This window comes from Eubalaena glacialis, chromosome 1 (genome assembly GCF_028564815.1).
Source record: "Eubalaena glacialis isolate mEubGla1 chromosome 1, mEubGla1.1.hap2.+ XY, whole genome shotgun sequence".
Classification (NCBI taxonomy): domain Eukaryota; kingdom Metazoa; phylum Chordata; class Mammalia; order Artiodactyla; family Balaenidae; genus Eubalaena; species Eubalaena glacialis.
The window spans coordinates 31,828,542-31,852,620 of record NC_083716.1 but is presented as its reverse complement, the minus strand read 5'-3'; the positions used below and the strand labels follow the sequence as shown (position 1 = coordinate 31,852,620).

The 24,079-nt window shown below is 38.5% G+C and overlaps 1 protein-coding gene across 1 annotated transcript in view; it reads right to left on the bottom strand.

Moving 5' to 3' along the window:
- The window catches only part of TM9SF3 (transmembrane 9 superfamily member 3), a 75,499-nt gene extending 52,244 nt beyond the window's left edge, over positions 1-23,255 (bottom strand). Inside the window, exons 1-5 of the mRNA XM_061211181.1 lie at positions 22,965-23,255; positions 13,542-13,737; positions 4,867-4,989; positions 2,358-2,518; positions 1,268-1,345 (exon numbers count right to left, since the gene is read on the bottom strand). Coding sequence (XP_061067164.1) covers positions 1,268-1,345; positions 2,358-2,518; positions 4,867-4,989; positions 13,542-13,737; positions 22,965-23,063 — 657 coding nt within the window. The 5' untranslated portion in view covers positions 23,064-23,255. The remainder of the gene's footprint in view (positions 1-1,267; positions 1,346-2,357; positions 2,519-4,866; positions 4,990-13,541; positions 13,738-22,964) is intronic.
- Between the last annotated feature and the right edge of the window lie 824 nt (positions 23,256-24,079).

Here is a 24,079-nt window from a genome sequence, read left to right as displayed (position 1 = left end):
ACAGCAAGTGCTCGATTAATATTTGTTTAAAAAATATATATGGTATACAGTTCTACTAGTGAAAATGCCAAAAGGCAGCCTTTCCACCAAGCTGTCACTACCCCATGAGACTAGAAGCAAGTAGACCTAGGTGTTCCGATAGGGAATGTCAGTTGGAAGCCCTCATATTCTAAATGCTACTTAAAGTTGAAGTTATTTGTGCCTATACCTTTAAATGGACTACCATGTTCAGGACTGCCTGAGCGCTGAGTCTGAGGAAAAGCCCTGGGAGGGTGGGGGAGGGAATCGTAGCTCCAGGAGTAGCACACTAAATCTTTCAGTAGGGGCTAAACCCCAAACAGCTTCATTTTTTTCTCCTAGGACCCTGTGGAAGATTAGAAGTAGTAACAGGTTCTGGTGGAGTCTAAGGGTGGAAACTGGCTGCAATGATATAACTCTGAGACAAAAAAAACTTATAAGCCATCTCAAAAATTGGTGACTAATAAACTTCAGGATTTCAGTCCAAAAGATAGAAGAGGCAAGTCAGGAAGAAAGTCAGAAGAATGGATACATCCTGATACCTTGTAGTTTTTTCATATCCATCCTTGAAGGAGTGAACCACCAAAATAAAATCTGCTTCTTGCTAAAAATAACCAAAGCTATCTGTACAAAACCAGCAGCAATGCCACTAGACTAAGGATCTGAGATCCAGTATATACCTGCTGGTGGGGGGGTGGGAGGCATCTTTCCATTCTTGGTGTTTCTTTGTATGTGGATTTCCCCTGGCAAAAACTCCTGGTATCACTCCACTCTTGTATTCATTCCTTCCTAGAGGATGCATACATTCTGCTCTGTTTCTCCACACTGTAATTTTTACACACACAGGCACCCAGGTAGGAAAACTTGAAACAGTCCAGCACTGTCTGAGTGTGTTAAGCTTCTCCAATTCTGAGTTTCAATATTAAGAAGCCCACTTGACCACAGTTACAGCCACATTCTCCAGTAGTAGCCTCATTAGCAATAAAATTGGTATCTTGGCTTCCCATATGCTGTATTCTTCCTTGTGTATCTCTCTTCATTGGTTTAAACCAGGCATGATGAAGGGAGCTTTTGACTGCTCCTCTAAAACTCTCTATCACTCTTATGACTCTGAGCTCACATCTGAAATCAGCATTCGTTAAATCTTTGAGATCCACAGCCCTAGCACAGTGCCCTATATGTGGCAGATGCTCATTGTTTAACTGATTGAAGCACATACTGAACATCTTAAAATACACAATTTACCTACCCTGTGTTGAAAAAAGGACGGATCAAGGTATTTGTCAAATCGATCTTCAAATTTTACATCTGACTTTTTCCATTTTACCTGAAAAAAATTTTTTTCATTTGAAAATCAAGGCCAGTAAACAATAATCTGATAACAAAACTCTGAGCAAAATCTGAAAAGATTTACACACTTAGAATAAGATACTAAAGAAATAGTAGAAAGTTACTACCAATTTGAGATACAAATTTGAAATACATGATAGAAAAACTAGCCAACTTTCCTCTCTGTGTATTAACAAAACTTATGACTTAGAGGGATCATTTCAGTTTTCAAGGACTATTAACTGTTGCTGACTTACATTCTCTGACCTCATAAATGTGATAACAACTCAATTAAACAGACCAAATAAAATAAGAATCTGTACATCTTTGTCTTTAGATTGCATTAGTTTTATTACAATGATGTTTCTTTATAAGTACGGTTATGCAAATATTATTTGCACTAGGTACATATGCACAAAGCTTGAAAAACTTTCAAAACTGTCTACTAGCAATGGATTCATTCCAGTTACCTGCAAAAAAACTACCAAAGAGAGAGGCTACCTACGTCGGATTTCTCTTCTTTCCACTACTTTTAATCCTAACAGAACAGAATTAACTTGACAGTTGCAAGGGGCTCTGACAAGCTCTTACTCTGCAGGAGTATCTTATTCCAACTGATAAAGCAAAATATGGTAAACTATACTCATCCAGAAATTTTCAACATGGCATCATCTCTTAATCTGCAACAGTAAAAAGGAAAGAGAAACAAGGAGTAATGTAATCTAAAAAGTAACCATGAAAACACATGGCTGGGTTAGCTAACTGCCCAGTTATAATGGTAAAGTTTGTTGAAGCAAATGGTAGGTCCTGCCAATGCATAACAGGTATCTAATACTACAGACCTGAAGTATACCTCCCTGCTTTTAGGAGGCTTACTTACATACATTAATAATATTCTGTTGCATCCCATTTCAAGCTACAATTTCAATTACTAAAGTTGTAAAACATACTTAATTGTTGATATTAAGTGACAAACACTGCTTCCTGGAGACAATTATTTTAATACTTACTGAGTATGACATCTGGATTTTAGTATTGGGAACCAGTTTCACTTTTCCTTCACTAGTTAGATTAACATCAACAATTCGATTTCCATTAAAACCTATTTCAAGTTTTTTATAGGTCCAAAGATAGTAATCTTCCCCGTTTTCATCTGCTTCACCAACAATACCTTCAAAAGAAATAACACTTCATACAAGGTATGTAATATCACTTAGTATTTAAAATACATCAGAAGCTAAAAGCTCATTAAAAAACATTTTTATAAAAAAGCAATACTACCATTATTCCTCATGGTTAGAACAATGAAAAGGTACAGGCTGGACTTCTCTTTGTTAACTACTTGGCAAACACAAAACTATTTTCACACCATGGTAAAAAAAGTGATGCACAGCTCAGCATAACATATCACTAATTTGATCCTCAAAGTTCATGCTCTGTCATTAGTATCACCTTCATTGTAATAATCATGACTATGTAGTTTATATCCCTTAATATCTCAAAATTTCAGGGAGCACTCTATCACTATCTGGCAAGGTTCTCAGTTTCGTGGTCAAACTAAAATTAAAAGCAAGGTCTCCAGAGGTCTAGTCCAGTACTTTCTCTAATAACCTATGATCAACCCATTCCTAATAAGCTGCACATATGTGTATAGTGGGTACCAAAACTTAAAACGCCTCCCCTTTATACCTCAAGTATTGGACTTATCCCTGGGAAGTCAACAAAATGAAAGGAGAGTTGAAAATAAATGGTAATGAGGCAAAAGTTAGTGATCATTTTGATCACAATTTGGGATACTGAAGGAGAAGACCCAAACAAGGGAGTAGGTAGTACCTGAGGATCTATCTCTTGTGCCCTCATACTGTCAGCTATTTATCCAATGTTCCCTACCCAAGCCTATATATTCATTAGCGCCTTAGGCTCTAAAAGTTACTCCTTGGGCCTTCCCTCTACGGTCAATGCAACTCATGAAAAGCATTAGTGGGGAAAAAATGATCATTTCTTATTAAGAATTATTTGCTTATTAACCAAAGTTGTTATAATTGGTACAAGTTCAAGGAATACAGTTTCACTTTGTTTGAGGTTGTAGAGGGATAATAAAATCCTTCTAATAATTAATTTCACCAAAGTTTATTTACCTATCTACTCTGAAACCTCTGAGGGTGGAGACATAATTATACCAAATAGGAAAGTATTCTCTAAATGCCTTTTAAAAGACTCTGAAACCTTTATCCCAAGAAAAGCCAGATAAAGATTTTTTTCTGACAGGGTTTCCCATGGTTCAGACATTCTAGGACATCCAAAAGTATCTGCCCTAAACATGGCAGAAACCCAGAGCTAAAAAAGATTTATGTTAAGACAGGAAAGCACAGCTGCCATGTTGCTTATGGAGGCCCACAGAAATGACGGAAAAAACCTAAGGTTCTAGACATGAAACCCATAAGCAATGCAAAAGGCTTGCTCTCTCACCAAAAAAAGAGAAAACCCAGATCAGTGGGTTCTCCTAAAACTACAGGCTCAGAAGTCTTCAGTGAATATTCAGCATATCTTCCTACTACCCTCAGAGCCAATCACAGAAATGTCTGTTATACCAATTACAGTCATTTACATGAAACGCTTACTATTTATACCTAATTAACATGTAACACAGTAATGACGATGCATACAATTATATCTTGAGATTAACTTTCTTATAAATTCCATCTTAGTACCATATTAAACTCTGGGCTGCTATGTTCAGTCTTTCAGTTTGCTGCTCATGAATACAGTAGTCTGCTAATAATTTTAAGAATTAGAATATTAATTATATATTATTTATATATAAGAACAAGTGTCCAAAGACCAAAAAATAAAAACAACAACAACAAGCCATTAAGAGAAAAATGTGATCAAACATGCTGGCTATGATAGCTGGCTTTGCTTTACATATTAAATAATTTAATCAAGCCCAGCACAAACAATGTTTGGATTATGAATAAGTTGGTATTAACTATTGCATTGTTCCTCTCCATTAACACAGATGAACAAGGACATAAAACATAAAAAAGTTTTTAAAATTTTAAACATAACAGACTTTTGGAAAATAACATAGGAACTAGCAAAACAAGTCATTCAGGAGACTATTATATCTAAAAACCATACTACCACAGTGCCACATGACAGAAAGCCAGAATATAACTTTAAAATCCTATTCAGTCCCTTTGATTGTATTTGATAAAATAAGTCAAAATAAGATGTGAGAAAAATGGAGGGAGGGGGAATATTTCGGATTGTTCAAAGCACCTTTTGACCTCTTGAATATGAAAAGTTACACTGTATAAAAGTTATATTTTCAGGGATTTTCATGTAAAGTTTGACAATGTCAAAAACCCTTCAAGTAACAGGAAACCATAAAATTGATGTTAAAATCATTCTGTGGAAAACACTGAAAACACATTTATTGACTGAATAGTCATTACATAAATCTTCCTTATTATGCAAATATTCCCCAAACTTTAAAAAATAACATACAATACTTACCCCATATTGGTAAGTCATCTATGTACATCTGGTACCAGTAGTGATTTTTGATAGCATACACAAATGCATCTCTCTTTTCTTTATCTAAGTCAATTTCACAGTAAGTGGCTGGCATCACATCATCTGCATAAAATAAAAATTGCAAATCAGTACACTCATTTGCAAAACAGTTACAGGAAGAATAACACAAAAAAAAGCCAACATTTCCTGAAGTTAAAATTTCTACTCATAATAGTTGAATCTGGGTGATATATATATAGGGATTCAGTATACAATTCTTTCCTTTTTTGTGTATGTTCAAGATTTTTCACAATAAAAGAATTTTAACCATCTTTACTTTCAAAGATTATCTTACTAAGTGAAGAAAGCATCTCTTATATAAAGAAAATTATACAGAACATTTACAAAGTAACTTTAAAATGAATAAATTGATTTAAAAACAGAAATGAAAAAGCTTAAAACACATAGGAAAGTTTTCACTTTATACAAAAACTCAAGAATATGATCCTAAGTAGAGCTAACAATTTCTAGCTATGAGATCTCTGAGATAAATATTCATTTGAACATTCTTGGAAGTGCAAGTCACTGGAGGCCACAGATTCCATGAGGAATCCCAGAGACTCTTCATAATTCGTAAGATTAAAAGGCAAACCTCTATCTAGCAGGCATCACTGTTTATAAATTACCCAGAAGTTCCCTGGAGATGAGTCATTTCCAGTCTTGACTGCTTTTAAAAATACTCCTATCTGAAAATACTATTCAGATGGTCTCTAACTTATAAACCTTTCAAAAATGTGCTTAGGATCATTAGTTTCTAAACAAAACAAAGCAAAATCTGAAAAGCACTCTAGATGTCCATCAAAAGGACTGAACTGTTTTTGTATGTTACTTAAGCAACTAGGAAAAAAAAAGAGAAATCAATCTTAACAACAACAAAAAGCACAGATGTTTGTTTTTAAGTTCTCCTGTACTATAATATCGGTTATTTAGAACATGAAATACAACTTCCTCCTAGAAACAATGTTAAATTTCCCAAATGTTGATTAAAACAACTTAAATATAAATTGCAGCCAAACTATAATTAATAGCCATCTATAATGTTGTTTCTACGAGAATTAACAATCTGATGTGTAACTCCAGACACCACCACGTTTCCCCAGTTCTCAACAGAGAGAACAGCTTATTATTGCTCAGCCCAGAGTGGACACCCCAAAACTACAAAACCAAAGATGGCAGGAAACACTGAAGTCCCATGAAAGAGGGATAGGGAATTCTCTATCCAAGTGGGAGAAGAAAACTGCTTTGTATCCAACAACAATGGCTCCCACACATATTTTCTTTCTACCCAGGCCATTTTTAGGCAGCAAGAAATTTAGGGTTTTCATAATGGCAAAAACTGAGGCTGAGCAGAGGAGAAGGCAGGGAGAGTTAAGACGGAGATTACTACAAAGGATGCCTACAGCAGGAGCTAGGAGAACTGGCAGCAGGAAATTATAGCTACAGAGAAGAGAGCAAGAACCAAAGGAAGGTCCAGGTTGAGCAGCAACGAATGGCCACAGTGGCGTGGGAGGACTCAGAGCTACCTCTGCAAAGCCACCAAATTCCTTGCTGTCACGATCAGACATTCCCTGATAATTGTCATTAACAATATAGCAGTTTCCTGTATGAAGTTCTGAGATATACAATATGACATTTACCCGTATATAAAGCTTTTAAAAGATTCCTTACAGTCTGAACTTTAGTTCAACTCTCCACCATCCTCTCTCCCTATACTCTAACCAGACTCAGCCACCTGCAGTTCCCACACACCTCGTGCTCCCTTGGCCTCCGGATTTGTTGTTTGTGCAGTAAACCCCACCTCACGTGTCCATCCTAAAATCTTCCCCATGTCTCTACCCTGTCCCCCAGAGTAACCCCTGATTCCCCAACCCTCACTCCTCTCACCACACAGCCTGCCCCCTTCACTGAAGTCCCATGGCTTTCTCTCCATATCTCCTATGGCACCTAGGCCTACACCACTTACAACCTCACACCAGTATCTTAGCTCCTCAAAAATACCATTAGGTCTTGAGAGCTATGTCCATAACTGATCATAACCTTTTTGGCCCCAGCTACGCCTGTTTCAGTACGCTGCACAGAGCAGGCACTAAACAAATAAAATATTTTAACAAATTTTAAGAGCATAATTTTCCATTTATTTGGCAAAGGAAGTCACTAAATACATTCGAGTATGCACATATACATGCATCTGTGTGTGAATGGTGTGTGTGTGTCTGTGTGTATGTCTGTGTGTAAGGACAAAATGCCAATATAAACAAATGAAATTTTTGAGCTGAGTATCTCAGAAGGATTGACAAAGAAGTCTTGAAGAGTATCTTTCACTGATACAAAACCTAGAAAAGAAATGTTGTGGTAAAAGAGAAAACATCATTACGGAAGGCTATAATAAGGGCCTGGGTTGGTCATATTTTAATGAAATTCCTCTTGCAGGCATGTAAGCAAATACAAACATCACAAATAATTAAAGAGCCTGGTTGCTCAATTGAAAAAGCACTTCTCTCAGGAGGGAGCCGCTTTGAAGATAACGAATGTAATGTGCCTGAGTATACCAAATCACCACTCAGCATTCTACATGACTGGAAAACAATCTGAAAATCTATTACCACAAAACACGACTTTAAAATTACAATAGGGCATACCCTTCTCACAGGAAATACACACCTATGAATCCTGAAGGGGATGCAATTAAGATCTTACCAATGCAAATACTTTTTATGGGGGAAAAAAGAAGAAAACCAAAGTTACAAAGTGGCAAATGTCAATACTGATTTTTCAAACAGAAAGCAAGGGTAAATTCTGGAAACAACATGCCAATAAGTCTGTCATCAATTCTCAACAACACTCCGGACTAACAACTGAAGAGACAGTGAAAGCATTGAAAAAAGAATGTGACAATTATTCATGAGTTCTCTAAGAACATATCATGCCTTACTTTGTTTAGTTTCTCTTTTAACAGCATTACTGAACTGGAAAATCAGAAATACTCTACCTCAAATTCAGCAGCACTTAGCAAAGTTTCTCATGAAGTCACTATAGACAAACTATAGAGAAATGGGCAGAAACTTGGGTTTTAGTCTCGGTTCCACTACTTCCTAGCTTTGTGAATAAAAGCAAGTCACTTAACCTCTGTGAACCTCAGGTCCCTCAACTGTAAAACAGATAACATCTATGCTATCTCCTTCCCAGAGTTGTTTTAAGGACGAAAAGTGCCAATATATTCACAGTGTTAAGTTTTCTTGAGCCACACACCCCTTTGAGAATCCAATGGAAGTGATATCTCCCTTGTCCCCACAAAATGCACATTCACTCAAAATTAAGTGTACAATTCCAGAGGTCCACAGACCCCTGACGCCAGAGCTTCTGGTTCAACTTTGTATACCCAGAGTCTACCATAGGGCTCTGGAATACAGTAAGCTCTCAAAAACTGCTGAATGAACTTTTTACAGGACTGGAAAAACTGGCATATTCACCATTAATTAATCAACCATCTACATAAACCAATATTGATTAACTGACCAAACTGGCTGGCAGTATAAACTGTATAATTTTTTTTCTAGATGGCTATTTGGCAACACGTATCAAGAACTGCCTTAAAAATGATTATACCCTTTGATTCAGTAATTCTACTTCTAAGAATTTAACCTAATGAAAGATTCATAGATGCATTAAAATACTTATGTGCTAGTATAGCCAAATGCATTCTTTTTTCTAACAGGAAAAAAAAAAAGGAAAAGCGAGGAAGAAAAGGAAGAAAGAAGAAAACAATGAATATCTTGTCATTGGGAAATGGGGAGAAATTACAATATCAAGTTATAGAATACGATATAAATATATTTTAAACAGAGTAATTAACAATATGAGGACAAGCTGATAAGATGTTGAGGAAAAAAAAGAAGAGTAAAAACTAATTTATACATAACTTATTAAACGAGCCAGCAAGTGCTTAGAATGGTATCTGGCACATAATAAACACTATACAAGTGTTCATTAAATACATTTTTAAAAATCATATATGGAACATGAACCCAATATTTAAAAATTTTAAATAATGTGGATGAATGTAAAGATGGTCAGAAAAAAAGAAGAAACTGTTACTGGTATTTATATCCAGGTGATTTTTATATTCTTTACATTTCTCTGTAGTTTCTAAATTTTGTACATTGATCCTATATCACTGTTAATATCAGAAAAAATATATACACATACATTCCTTTGAAAACAAAAAAAAGACAGATGTCAATCTGAAAAGAATAATGTTAGCAATGGTTTAAATAAGAACTTATAAAAAGAGCAGGCTTATCAAATTTGCAGTTAGCACAAGGTTTAAAAAATTGCTAATACCAAGAATTCAAAATATCTAGAGTCAAGATTCAATACAAGATTCAAATTATTTGGTCCAGCTAAAACACTTCAGTTGAAACCAACAGGACAAAATATTGCATCAAGTTCCCAGACTTCCGATTAAACAAGGCAGATTAACCACAAGTGTCTTTTACCTCCTGAAACTCCATTAAAATGTCAATAAAGGAATAAAAAGGATGTAGGCGCACAAGGACAAATAGAGGAGAAGACAGTGAGAAAAGATTTTAATCAATGTTGGGGAAATGGAAGACGGTGAATGACTAATAAGGCAGAGGAAACCATAACAGAAGGGACAACAGGATTGTTGTCACAGAACACAGGAGACACTCAGAGGCACCACAGATGTCGAAAGGTAGAGGAGAGATAGTTGTAGGGCTGAACACATAGGGGAACTGTATAAAAATATGTTTATAGAGGGGCTGGATGCCTAGGTCCCCTCCTGCACCCATCACACAGCTAGATGAATAATATCCTCAACTTCCCCGCTGCAGATCAGAGGCACTTTCCCCTAGAGAACTTCAGCAGAGAGGCTCCAGAATCAGGAAGAACAGGAATAGTAGAATCCAGGGACTGGAAACAGGGTGGGGTTAACCTTAAGCAAAAATCTTCATTTGGGCTGAATGAAAAGAACTGCCACCTCCCAAGCCCTTTCCCCATCCTTTGGCAATCAGGCTTAACTACCCAGCCACATATCCAGAAATACCGCATAGTAATTAAAAGCTCAAACTCTAACGCTAGCCTGCCTGGGTTCAAATCCTCACTCCGCCACTTGCCATCTGTGAATCCTTAGACAAGGTTACTTAGTCTCTGGGCCCCAACTTCCTCATCTGAAAAATAGGTATAATACACCTCCATAAGCTTATTTCGAGGATGAAAACAGACTAGACTGAGAATCACTGAACTAGAAATACATAAGGCTCTAAGCAGCCCTTGGCATATCTACATAACTGCAGTACTCTCAACTTACCATTTCACTCTAGAGAAGTAGAAGAAATACTAATAAAATAATTTCACCCCTCTGTTAAGTTAGAATACTCAAGGAAGAGAAAATTCAAGGGAAGATCAATAAAATAAATGGGAGGAAGGAATCCTCTAGAAGTCAACTTTTCAACAATTAATATCCTTCATTATACTGCAAGAATTCTCAAATGAGAGGGAAGGGATAGGGTGGTGACCTCCCCTGCTTAGGAATTACTATTCCAGATCACCTAATGATCATAATGAACCAATTATAATAAAGAACAAGTAGGCACAAACTAGGTGCTAGACAACTTATTAAAAGCTCACCATGTCTTAATAGCTAAGGATGCAACAGTGAATAAGAATGCAACTGTCCCTGCCCCAGTGGAAGTAACTAAATTACCCAGCAGGCTAGTGAAGCAGCCTGAGGATAAATCAAATCCTATACTCAATAAACTAATTTAACATTTCATAATTGCTAATACAAAATCAAGTTGGAAGCACAGACACATACTATGTGCTATCAGTATTCATAACAATAACCACTTCTTGAATGTAAACTATCAGGAACTTTGATAAATGATGTACGTGCACTATCTCATTTAAACATGACAATTCTATCAAGTGGATATTATTTCCCTCATTTCATAGATGAGGACAGTGAGATCAAAGAGACTGAATACTTTGTCCAGGACTACATAGGTAGGGAGAGGCAGAGCTGAGATGCATCAAGTCTCTCTGACTCTAAAGCACATGTTCTTTCCGCTCCACAATGGCAAGATTCTAGGAGGTACCCTTGAAAATTATAGGGTAATGATTTCAGGTCTGGTTCAAAGATATCCAATTTAAGTCTGCCCTTTGCATTTAATTTTGTCTAAATGTTCTCAATGCAGCATTTTGTCTAGTGATAGTATAAAAACTATTAGGAAGAAAAAAACAAAGTTGTGCGTAAAACCTCAAAAGGGAGCTTTTGAGGCATCCTGTATTAGACTCAAAACTACTGCTAGTTCCCTAAAATAGTCTATTTAGTGACTTTTATTTTACACAACCATACTAATCCATTTAGCCTGACAGAATCTACTAGGTTAAAAAAAAAAGTTGTGTGTTTGTGTGTATGCACATATAAGTGGGTATGTATATGTATAGTTTTTCCTAGTTTCACAATATTTCCAAAATTTTATTTTCTTACTTGAATATGCCTTCAGAAGAATCTTTAAAAATCAAATACTTAAGGGATGAAAGATTAACAATATAAATATTTCTACAGTTTACACAGAGACAGAGGGTTCAAGTTTCCACACAGCATTAGTATGCTGTGATATGCCTTGGGTAATTCATCTTTGGGCCTCCCTAACAGTAAATCAGATGACACAATCTCTAAGGTGCATCCCACCTTTAAAATTCTATGATACTATAAAGAACAACCAGGAAACCTCACAAAACACTTTTCAAAGCACGATCAACTTTATCTTTGAACAGGGTAAGCAAAGATCTACAACAGAAAGAGAAATCTAATCAGCATTTACTATTGCATCTGGACCACTTAACGTGGCAGCTTCTTTAGCAGCATATCCATGATGGAGTGTAGAGTTGACAAGACTCCAAGGAACCGCCGACTCTTAGGGAGTAACATCTGGCCAGTTCTGATTCTTTTCATCTAAAGGTGTTTAGTCTGAAAGGAAAATAAATCCCACTTTTATAGCCCATGAAAACCATACCCCTCTATCTAAATAATCTTTCCATCTCAGCCTCAAGAAACTAATAAAAGAGTGGTTAAGACAGCTGAATGAGTACTCTTCTTTAGTAAATAAAGGTGAGGATTGCAACAAGTGATGAAATCTGTCCATAGCAGCAAAGTAGGACTCGGGGGTTTTTGCCTATTTTCTCTCTGGTTCCTTTTTAATAAACTAGAAATGTGTACCAAATATGGAAAAGGAGAGAGTATGTGAATAAATGTAGTATTGAGGTTCCCAAAGATCACATATTCTAGTCTAACTTTTCTCCTTACCTGTAATTAAATATTTAAATTACCTCATTAAATTAAAACAAGCCTCAGGGCATGTTTACAATAATTCATAAAGTTATAAGCCATGCCACTGTGGTTTAAATTTACAACTTAATTTTAAAATTAAGCCCCAAGGAGTAATACATGGGAAAAAATGTAAATATGTATACCTATTTTCAACAACAGTAAGAAAAAAAATCCTAAAAACAAGAACAGAATTTAACAAATCAAAATTAAACATTATCTTCAAAATATTATCTTTAAAATATCTCATTTCACATTCTCCTCCCAAAAGGCTAAAAATATCAGAGGTCAGTTACTATTCATTTTATACATGTAGACAATGAAGTCAAAATTGGAGTAAACAACTTTACTAAAATCAATAGAGTAAAAGAAATAGGATTAAAATTCAAAGCTTCTGATTATAAGATCCATGCTCTATTCAAAAATCAAGACACCTAATCAAAGATCCTCCAAAAATTCAATTACTCAAGCTTCTGCTTACCAAGTTAAAAATGTCCATGCAGGAAATACACACTCTGACAAACTTCACAGAGAAAACTAAAAAATAAACACACTCATAGGAACTGATAACACAGAAGACAGCTGCATAATAAATAGATAAGGAGGATTTTTTTCCTATTTTAACAAGTCCTTGACTTAAAATTTTAAACCACACAATCCAACAGGTATTGAAGATAAATTAATACAACACTGATAAATACATTGAGCCAATGGTACAAGTTTGAATTTGAGGCTTTACACATAATTTTTAAGTATCCATACAGCCCATTACATCCCCACTCCTCTGGAAATTACCTCATTAGGAATCTATGAAGGCTTTCCCTGACCACATTATGTCCAATACTTAAAGGATTTACTAGAAAACACTTTTCAGAAATAAATATGTTAAGGAAATATAATTTTATGAACAATTATTTATTTTATTATTTTATAAATATTCAAAATAAATCTTTGTCAGTTACTAACATACTTTTCTACATGTAATACACTTAACTTAGAGATTAAAACATATTTTAGGGTCTAGAGCAGTGGTTCTCAACCAAGGGCAAGTAGTAATGTTTACAGACTTTTCGGTTGTCACAACTGGAGAGTGCTACTGGCATCTAGTGGGTGCGGGCCAGGGACTCTGCTAAATGTCCCACCCTGTACAGGACAGCCCCCACAAAAAAAAGAATTATCTGGCCCCAATGTTAACAGTGCTAAAGTTGAGAAACCCCGGTCTACAATCTAACTTTTATCCTAAGGACTATTAAGGTTTACGTACCTTTGAATTTAATATCCAGACCACTAAATTCCAATTCAACTCCTTGAAGCGCTTCTCCCAGAGTTTCATGGTAATGACTGATACTTTTTTTTGACCCCACACAGAATGGAAGTGAAAAGTACTTGTATGTCTCTTGGCGATTATGGTAGGGCCCAACAGTATTCATCCATAAGACAACTTCCTCTTTATCTTGATACTGAAACCAAAAAAAAGCAAGTAAGAATATGTTTTTTAAAGAATCTAATTCAAATTAAGGGAATATTTGTTATTTGTTCTAAACAAAAATGTACTACCTCAGTTTGGGAAGCTCTAAAATAAAATGCTGGAAGCTTGTTTCAAAATGATGGTCAATGTCTACACATTAAAAATGAAATTCGGTGAATTTTAAAATTATATCCTCTGATTGTGGTCTCAAGCAGATTCACGTTTTCTAAACTTTGTTTTACAGAAGATACTGTTTAAACAAAACCCAATAACCTATAAGAATGTTTATAATTAATATTTACACCATCATATAACGATAAACCTAGAACCAACATGATTCACCATGCTAACGTGGACAAGGAAGGAGGAAACAAAATCAATAGCTTATCCAGAACCTCATGTTAATCACTAGAAACTCCAAAAACCTAATGTTGTCAGCAAGCACAAATAAAATTTCATCTCCTTTTTTTCCCCACAGCCATTGATCAAAGTACTAGAGAGGAGAGAAATGACTAAACAAGAGAAAGAAAAAGCCATACTATGAAATCTCCACAGCCCATTCAAGTCATCATTCTATCTTTCCCTTTATCAGCCTGAAAGACAGGTACTGCATGCAAATTTCCTTGAATAAATATTATGGCTTTACCCATCAGTGAATACTATATGTAGCTAAACCTGGAGTGTGGTCTGATGACTTTGGGTAGGTGACGTCACCTTTCCAGGGTCCAACTGGGGGAAGTGCCAAAGATTTCTAAGATCTCCTCAAGTCTAAAATTCCAATGATTCTATGAAAAGCAGTTACCTGAGTAATTTTAAAACTAGTATTCCTAATTAGCAATATAAATTAAAGACAACTAACAGTTGCAGCTTAAGTCAACTAACAGTGCAGAAGTTAAATCATTGAACAATTATTTACTGAGTGCCTACCATGCGCCAATAATTGTGTTTGTTGAGGATACAGCTTTGAACAAGACACATTCCCTGACCCACTGGAGCTTAGAGCCTAAAGGGAAAGATGGACACTGAACAAGCAATTATAATAACATAGGGTGCTGTGGAGCACATAACAGAGGAACCTATCCAACTAGCCCAACTACCAAACATTACCTCCAGTCCTCCATATAAAATGAATAAACATTTTCCATCAAAATCCAGCATCTCCAAAACCAAACTCATCCCACCCAAACCCAACCCCCCAAACTTTGTTTTTCTAATGGTACAAGCCTCTCAGTCATGGCGACTCAAACCCCAAGTCCCACTGCATTCCAAAAAACACTGACTTGTCTACTCTTATCCAAAGCATCTGCCTCTTTTGATTCATACCACCACCACAGTAGGACTTAGATCTAATCACCTCACCTTCAAATCTAATAAAGGTCTCATTGTTCATAAGACATCATCCAGGTACCTCATCAAGGAAATAAAAAACTACCTGACTTTTTGAATACATGGGACATGTACCAAGCACAGCATTAGGTGTTAAGGTTATAAAGATAAATAACATACTGTCCTTTCCTTTAAGTAGTTCACAATCCATAGTGGAGCCAGACAAGTAAATGATTAACAATGAAGAAATAAGTGTTACAATTAAGGTAAAAAGGGCTATTGTAGCAACAATAAAAATGATTAATTCTGCTTTGGCAGAGAAGGGTCAGGATGAATAACAATATAGAAAATCATAAGCTGTTTCAAGTGAATTCAGAAAAACAACTGTAGATAACCTTCATGTATGAAGGAACCAATCAAAGGTCTGAATGTATACACAGATACCCATTCATAACTACTCTTGTCAATTTAGGGGGTTGACAAATATATGTATGCCACCACTCTTCCACCCAATGTTCAAGGTTACACTGCACTAATCAATCAAGGTACTCCTTTCTGCACAGACATAGGTATAGGTATAGATATATAGATATAGATAGGGATATAGCATAAGAATTCTCAAAACGGTTCTCTAAACCAATCACTATCCACTGAACAGGGCTGGTATTAGAATTGAAACCTGTTCACTGAGTAGAAAGCTCTTGGCATAGTATCACGTACACAAAAAGTACTGAATATGATGAAAAAACACTGAAGAAATGCTGAAATGAAAGTTTATTAGCAACTTAGTGAAAGAAGTTTGAAGTATGTGCACTGACTGCGATAGTATCCTTTGAGAGAAATAAGAAAGGCGAGGTAACCAAATGCATCCATTTAGGATTACCACACTGAAAGAGAGGACCTATTCTTGCCATTAATCCTGCCGAGTCTGCAGAAATTTTATAAATGTAACTTGTGAAAATAAACACAAAAAACACTTTCTCTATAAATCCTAATACTCATATTCCTTTAAAAATAGACAAAAACTTGAACATAAATACTTGTTAAAACAGAGCATTCATTTATTTCATACAAACTGAAACACAGGACTAAAATAATTTAAGGGTCACAGTATGTGTTAAACTACACGTTCTGAAGTCACTCATTGTAAACATTCATGAAACCTTAATGGGGTAGTAAAGCCCTGACAACATGATGCAAACTGTACTATAACAAAATGTGTACCATTCTTTAGCCTAGGATTCCTTCTGGGAAGAGGACTGAAATAGGGATTAGAAAGAAAAAAATATATAGATATGTAACATAGACACAAACACTCATATATATACACATACACAAACACACACAGATGAGGGTGAATATTAAGGCTACAACTCTTTCTTTTCTTTTACATTGCTCCTTATGCAGACCACAGTCAGATTTCATGAACTTAAAATGTTTACTTTTCATTATAGTTCTTATTTATCCCTGAGAATAAGTGTTCCCAAGACAAGGTCAAGGGAAGAGTTCTTTTTCAAGAGAGAAAACGTGTCTTAAAATATCTTGAAATTAGAAAATACCAAATGGAAGAAACTTTTTAGGAGAAAAGCCCTTCCTTTCCCTAAGCTGCCGGGAAAGTCCCTGGGCTCCCCCGACTCGGTGGGAAGACAGCAACAGGTAAGGCTCTTCCCTCCACCCTTGGCTGAAAGGCTAGTCTAATTTGCTTTCAAAACATTCCAGGGCTTCCCTGGTTGAGAATCTGCCTGCCAATGCAGGGGACACGGGTTCAAGCCCTGGTCTGGGAAGATCCCACATGCCACGGAGCAACTGGGCCCGTGAGCCACAACTACTGAGCCTGCGCGTCTGGAGCCTTTGCTCCGCAACAAGAGAGGCCGCGATAGTGAGAGGCCTGCGCACCGTGATGAGGAGTGGCCCCCGCTTGCCGCAACTAGAGAAAGCCCTCACACAGAAACGAAGACCCAACACACCCATAAATAAATAAATAAATAGCCAAAAAAAAAAAAAAAAAAAACATTCCACAACGTCTTAGCAAGCCCTTTTTAAATACTTTCCTCGGAAAAACTCTGAGTTGCCAATGACATGGAGAAAGATGGAATTTTATAACTTACCTGCAGAGTGTAACCAGAAGAAGGGGAGAGAAAAAATCAAGCAGGCACAGCAGTGGATCAGGAGATCCCTGAGCATGGGGGTGGCTCCTTCCATGAGGCCTCCCTGGGAAGCAGCCAAAGGACAGGAGGCCAATTCAGACTACCTGCATTCCTCACCTCACCGTTCCATTCGTTTCCAGTTCTCAGAAGTTTCACTGTTACACTCAACTTCTGCACTGGCCACTCCAGCCAAAATGGCTTATAACATTGTCTTCCTTTCCTTTCCTGCTCCACCTTGTTTCTTACGTCATTCCCCCAAGTCTATAATGCCCTCCTCCTACCCACCTGGCCGATTTCTACTTATCCTTCAGAACTGCCCAAATCCTCCTTTCTCCAATCCTCAGATCAAACTTTAACTGACCAATCACTAACATGCACGTGCTTACCGTCTTTTGGGATAGTATCATTACTAGCCAAAACTTAATAAGCACATACCATGCGCTGGGCATAGTTCTAAGGTCTTTACATAAACATTTAATCTCTCAAAGCTCTGTAAGACAGGTCCTATTATTTCCCCCATTTTACAGATTCAAACAAACAAACTAAATAGAGATGTTAAATAATTTGTCCAAGATCATTCTAACTAATTAGTATCACATTTATAAGCTCAGGACTACATTTTTGCTAATCCCTAGTCAGCTTCATTAACTGAAGAGCAAAAACTAAATGAAGGAATATGGGAAAAATGCAGCTGTACAAAGCACCTAAGGAAGTGCTGAATGCTGAACAACTTTTCCATTTGAGCCTTTAATCTGCCCTAAGGAAAAAAACCTTCCTAAGAAGCTCCTTGTCCTCTGATCTCAAAGGGAATAACCTTCATTCTCAAGAACTCACCAATGTTGGATCTCTCATTTAAATACTGTTTATGTGCTGGGTAAGTGTAGGTACAGAAGTTTCCCTCCTTGATAGAGATCGTGAATTACTTTTTCTCAGAGGGAACACTTCAGGAGATAATGTTACTGAATTTCTCGTGTAAAATCCGAATAAAGAAATCAGAATTTATGTAGACAGGCAAAGGACTGAGGGCTCAGACTAAGCACCCAAATGCCATCATTTTTATGGGATGAGAGGAAAGATATATGCTTACTTTAAAATACATATCTGAGAAAGCAAACTCCAGTTCAGAAAAATATTTCAGAAATCATAATTTCAATGTCTTTTATTTATTTAAAACACATACATCAGAATGCTAATACATATAAATTATTAGTGTATTTTTGGATAGTCTCTTGAGATAACTGCTCTCTCCCTCTCAAAATAGCTTTGTACCTAAATAAACTTTTAGTCTACCATGGAGTACAGCTGAAAATAGGACAATGAATTATGACACTTCCTAAAACTAGCTCCATATTAAAGCACTCACAAATTCACTTGTAGTAAACAGCTTATCCTCTTTATAAATCTTCACATGTGTTTTACTAGTTCCCATACTCCCGACAGAGACAAAGACTAAAGGCTTCCATTTGCCTAAGTAAAGCAAACAAAACATCTTTTTTTTAGCCAGTAGTGTAATAGTGCTTATGGCAAAGGTTGAGAGTAGGCTATCCTAGGCACAGATCGGGTCCTTTCAATATTACCTACCAGAGATATAATGGGCCACAAAGAAATGGGGTTTTAACCTAGGTAAATCACAACAGGCATCCCCAAGACTATGCATCTTAAGTGAACAATCGTCTGGGTTTGTTCACTGCTTTAAGTGGTAGGGTTATCATGCTTCCAACACTGCATATTCTTACTCCTGGTAGCTCCCTAATTACTCAAGTCACTCAACAAGCACTGATTAAATACCACTTGCTGTGCCAAGCACAGAGCCTGGTATGTAACAGACGCAGAAAAAAGAATTTTTGATTTTGTGACCTTGAGGAAACAGAGCCAAAAAAAAAATTCAAGGCTCCAGCGTAAATCATAAAATGCTTTTAAGATTCCTGTGCCATTGATTACTGGTTTTTTGGCACTGACATTTTTACATAGTGTTACTATGGAAATTATATGTTCAAGACAGGTAGAAAAAACGACTAGAAATCAGGTAGCTCAGACTCTTTTCTGTGGCCCTGGGCCAGCCACTGGGCCTCTTCAGGCCATTAGGAAAATGAGTGTGTTGAATTCAATGGTCTCGAGTCTTTCCAGTTCTAAAATTCTATGATTCTCAATCTGCAATCCTTTTAATGGAGTCCTTTGAAATCTTAGGAGACGTGATAATCTAACTCTAGATGTTTCCAAGTACTCCAACTGTCAGAAAACCAAGTAAGCATAAGCCATACCCTATACATCTTTCACTCACTCTAAAGTGTTCTTTTTATGACCTTTCGATCACCTATTAAGAGCCTGTCTTTCATGAAAGTGTTCTTTAATTTTTATCTAAAACGGTATGTTTGGGACTTCCCTGGTGGTGCAGTGGTTAAGAATCCGCCTGCCAATGCAGGGGACACGGGTTCGAGCCCTGGTCCGGGAAGATCCCACATGCCGCGGAGAAACTAAGCCCATGCGCCACAACTACTGAGCCTGCACTCTAGAGCCTGCGAACCACAACTACTGAGCCCGTACGCCTAGAGCCCGTGCTCCGCAGCAAGAAAAGCCACCACAATGAGAAGCCCAAGCACCGCAACGAACAGTAGCCCCCACTCGCTGCAACCAGAGAAAGCCCGCGTGCAGCAACGAAGACCCGACACAGCCAAATATAAAATTAATTAATTAATTAATTTAAAAAACACAAAAACCAGTATGTTCTGTAATTCATGTATGATTCAACTTTTAAAAACTGAAAGGAACCCGTTTTTATATATTCTACAAGTGTATATACTCTAGAAGTCAGCAGCACATTTCCTTCTCATTATTCTTCTGAGAATATTAAGAGCGTTGGATAAATAAAGCACATAAAAAATGCCATATGAGTCAAATGGTCAGCTGAATCCTAATTCAGCAGGTAAAGTAAGAGAAATCAAGGGCTTTCTGGAATTGCATGAAGTAGTCAGCTGCTCCTTCTCAGGACCAGCTACAGAATTTGTGGGGCCCAGCACACAAATGAAAATGCAGAAAGTATTAAGAATTTCAAATGGTGACAGCAGAGCGTTAAACCAAGCAGTCTTTATGTCTTACACACATTAAGCGACTGCAAGGGTCACATGCCCACTGCAGCCCTGTCCCTCTTTAATGCTAACCCGAACACATCCTCAGTAACAACCCACTATGGAGCTAAACTTACCCAAACATTTAAGCACTTAAAAATACTATCAATACAGAGAATTATTCAATTTAATGCCAAGTGTATTACTATCCTATTTTTAGGATAAAAGGCCGTAGAGCATATCCTATGAGAGCGTAGAAGACTATTAATTCAGTTTGCCTGAGTTCAAATCCTACCTCTACCTGTACTGGTTGTGTGGTCTCGGGCAAGTTACTTAACTTCTCTAGCATCCGTTTCCTCATCCATTCAAAGGACATAATACCACTCACAAGATTATCAGTGTATGTTTAAAATATGAGTTAATACATATAAAGTACTTAGAACGGGGCCTACCACATATTGCTACAAAAGCCCTATTAGTTATTATTTCTATCTGGAAACTGTCTTCATAGAAAGTTAATCTAAAGGGCAAACTTTAACTTCTAAAGATTGGTCTTTAATTAATAATCCAATTCCACAAGTATTTATTAAACACTTACTCAGCAACCTTCCCTTGACAATTTTTCTCCTCCTTCAGTATCATTCTGTCTTCATTAGCTACTTCTGCCTTCTCGGTGGAAAAAAAATTCACTTGACCATAGCCTTTTCAGTATTATTATTTGCTTGAGGTGAATGCCTAGTTTTCAAGAAATATTTTCAAGAAACTTGTAAGAAATAAAATATTTTGGCTAACAGCCAAAAAATATATGAATGACAAATTTTTTAGTTATATCTTAATGCTATTCTTCCTATAATTTTTAAAATAACAGGTAACCAAGTGAGAGCAGTTCAATGTAAACATGACAAATAAAATGGATTCTAAGTTTTTTTGTCCAACAATTCTCTCATACGTGTCATATTCTCTCAAAAACCTTTTATCCAATATTCTATATTCAATTTCTGGCTTCAAAAATTTAAATGTTAAAGCAGAAACTAACACACCATTGTAAAGCAATTACACTCCAATAAAGATGTTAAAAAAAAAATTTAAATGTTCCTGGCAATAAAATTTCAATGAAATTGGCGTTTACATTTTAAATCTGTAAATTAATCTAAGACCTTTTTATTCACCTCCAATTTGTGAAGTTTTAATTAATACGTACTTTTCCCTATTACAGCAGTTTATATAAAACACGAGATAAAAAAGTAAAATACTACTCTTAAGCTTACATGCCTGTATGGTGGAACTATACTTGAGACAATTCTGAGTTTTACACAGCAACTTCCCTTAAGTGTTCAAAAAATTGGAAAAATATTAGTAACCACTGGCTAAAAGAATGCCCATTGGAAATGAACACTTCTTACACTTTGAGACAAGTTACTTGACGGAAAAAACAACAAGAAAGCGTTTTTAACTGTTTAACCTGTGAACAAAATTATCTTAAGGTGACAAGTCACAAATACAGCACAAAAACATGTCACCAGCTCAGGATTGTGTCCCTTAAAAAATATACAGGTAAGAAGTTTCTGGCTGCGACTGAAGGTACAAACGCCAAAAGTTTAGAACTGTTGTTAGCTAAAATAAGAGCCCAGCTAACCTACCGACTACAGAAAAGAAGTCTGGTTGCTTCGTTTCCTCACTTGTCAGGAATGACAGAGGACTTGCAGATTTAGTACCACACAACCTCTCATGCAAAATCGTATCATTAATTAGTTAAGGCCTAAAAACACAACTACTCACAAGCACCCTCTAATTTACATGACTTTCCTGCCCTGCTCAGATCTACCTTTCAGAAAGCCACCGACTTACATCCCTAAGTGAAAGTCACTAGAGGAGTCGTTAACATCCAAGCTTTGATGTGGAAAATGCCAATTAAATAAACAGCCAATCAATTTTAGGCCAAATGCAAAAGGGACTGTTCCCAGCCAGACAAGAGGACTGGGAAACTCAAGACCCCTCACAGTCAGAAGCCGCCTAGTTAGAGACCACCGGGATGGGAGCCTCATCTAGGGGCCAGAAGAGGGTGAAGAGAAAGTTACAAGTAAGGCCTCGCAGGCGGGCGCGTGTGGCTGAGTGCCTGTACACGTGTAAAGTACTCTTCACCCCAAGTTTATCAAGGCTGTCCCCACGCCAGGGTTATAATCCGGTTTGGGCAGGAGGGGGAAGAAAAGGCCGGTGAGCACCATAAAGTGGTGGGTATTTCCTGGTTACTGTAAGACGGGTAATACGTGGTGCATCCATCTTCTGCCGTGTCGTAGTCCCCAGCAGCCCGGGCGCTGCTCCCTTTACTGGGGGGCACCAGCTCCGAGCCTGGCTGCCTGCGGCCCCCACTCCCGCGGCCAAGTGAGCCCCGACCCTCGGACCCCGCTTCTTTCCCGTCTCCCGGGGCCCCTGGACCCAGGGGTGCGGCGCCATTTAGGTCCGGGTTGGGGAAGGAGGCCCAGGCACTTAGGGAGCGGAGTCCTGTCCCGGGAGCTCACGGAAAGGCCTCCTCCCCGCTCCCGGGGTTCCTGCTCCGCCAGGCCCAACCGGAAGGCGCCCTCGGGCGGCCGCGGGGCTCGGCCGGGCCGCTGGGCCCTCCAGGCCGCGCCGGGCCCGGGGAGAGGGCGGAGGCGGCCGCGCCGGCCGGGAGCAATTCTCACCGTGTGCTCGTGCTCGTCCGCCCGGGCCCGGGGCAGCAGCAGCAGCAGCAACAGCGCGGCGGCCGCCGCCACGCCGGGAGCGCCCGGCAGCGGCCTCATCCTCCGCGCTCCCACCGGCCCGGCGCCGGCCCACCGACTCCTCCGCCGCCGCCGCCGCCTCCGCCGCGGCCGATTCGCATCAACGGGGCGCGGACAGACGCACGGGGGCCCGGGCCCAGCTTTTGGCTCCTCCGCGCCGCCGCCGTCACCGCCCGCTCCGGTGCCTCCCCCGCCCCCTGGCGCCTCCTTGCCTCTTCCTCTGACTCAGCCACGTCATCCGGCCACCCCGGCACACGCCGGAAGTGCCTCGCGATGCGGGGCCGCAACCGCCGCAGGCCGCCCCGCCTGAGAGGCGCGACCCCGCAGCCCCGGAGGACCGCGCGAGGGCCCGGCCCTCCCGCCGGTCGCCTCTGGGTCGTGAGAGAGGCGGCGCGCACAGTGGCCCCGGCCTCGCGCCCCTCGCGGGTGCCTGGCCCAAGTGGCAGGGCCTAAGCCGCCTCCATTCGACTTGTGCGACCTAGGTCAAAACGCTTTACTCTTCCTGGCCTCATTTTCCTCGGCTGTGAAGTCGGGTAATGGTCTGACCTGCCGCCTCTCGGTGGGGATCGGATCAAGTAGCCCTCACAAGGAGCTCGGCTCCCGCCGGGAATGAATCACCAGCTCTATAATCGTCATTAAGGGAGATTGTTAAACTGGTATCGGGTTGGATGAGTATCTTAAAGTCAGTGAATATTTACTGAATATTTATTTCAATCTTGTTGAAATTCTTGTTCATTTGTTCATTTATTGTTTGTTGGGTCTCCCGTGCACAGATATAAACACCTCTTAGAATCTAAGCTTTTCTCCTAAGCAGAGATCCTGTTCACTGACATATACTAGAACTGTGTCAGGCCCATAGTGGAAACTCAAAAGATATTTGTCAAATATTTACATGAATATGGCACCACCATCTACACAGTCCTCTAAGCCAAAACTCTGGAACCTGGAGTCGGATTGTCTCCATCTCTCAGCTATCAGCAGGCAACAGGTTCTAGCATTTGTTATCTTAGAAAGGTATCAAGAATTTATTTTTCCTC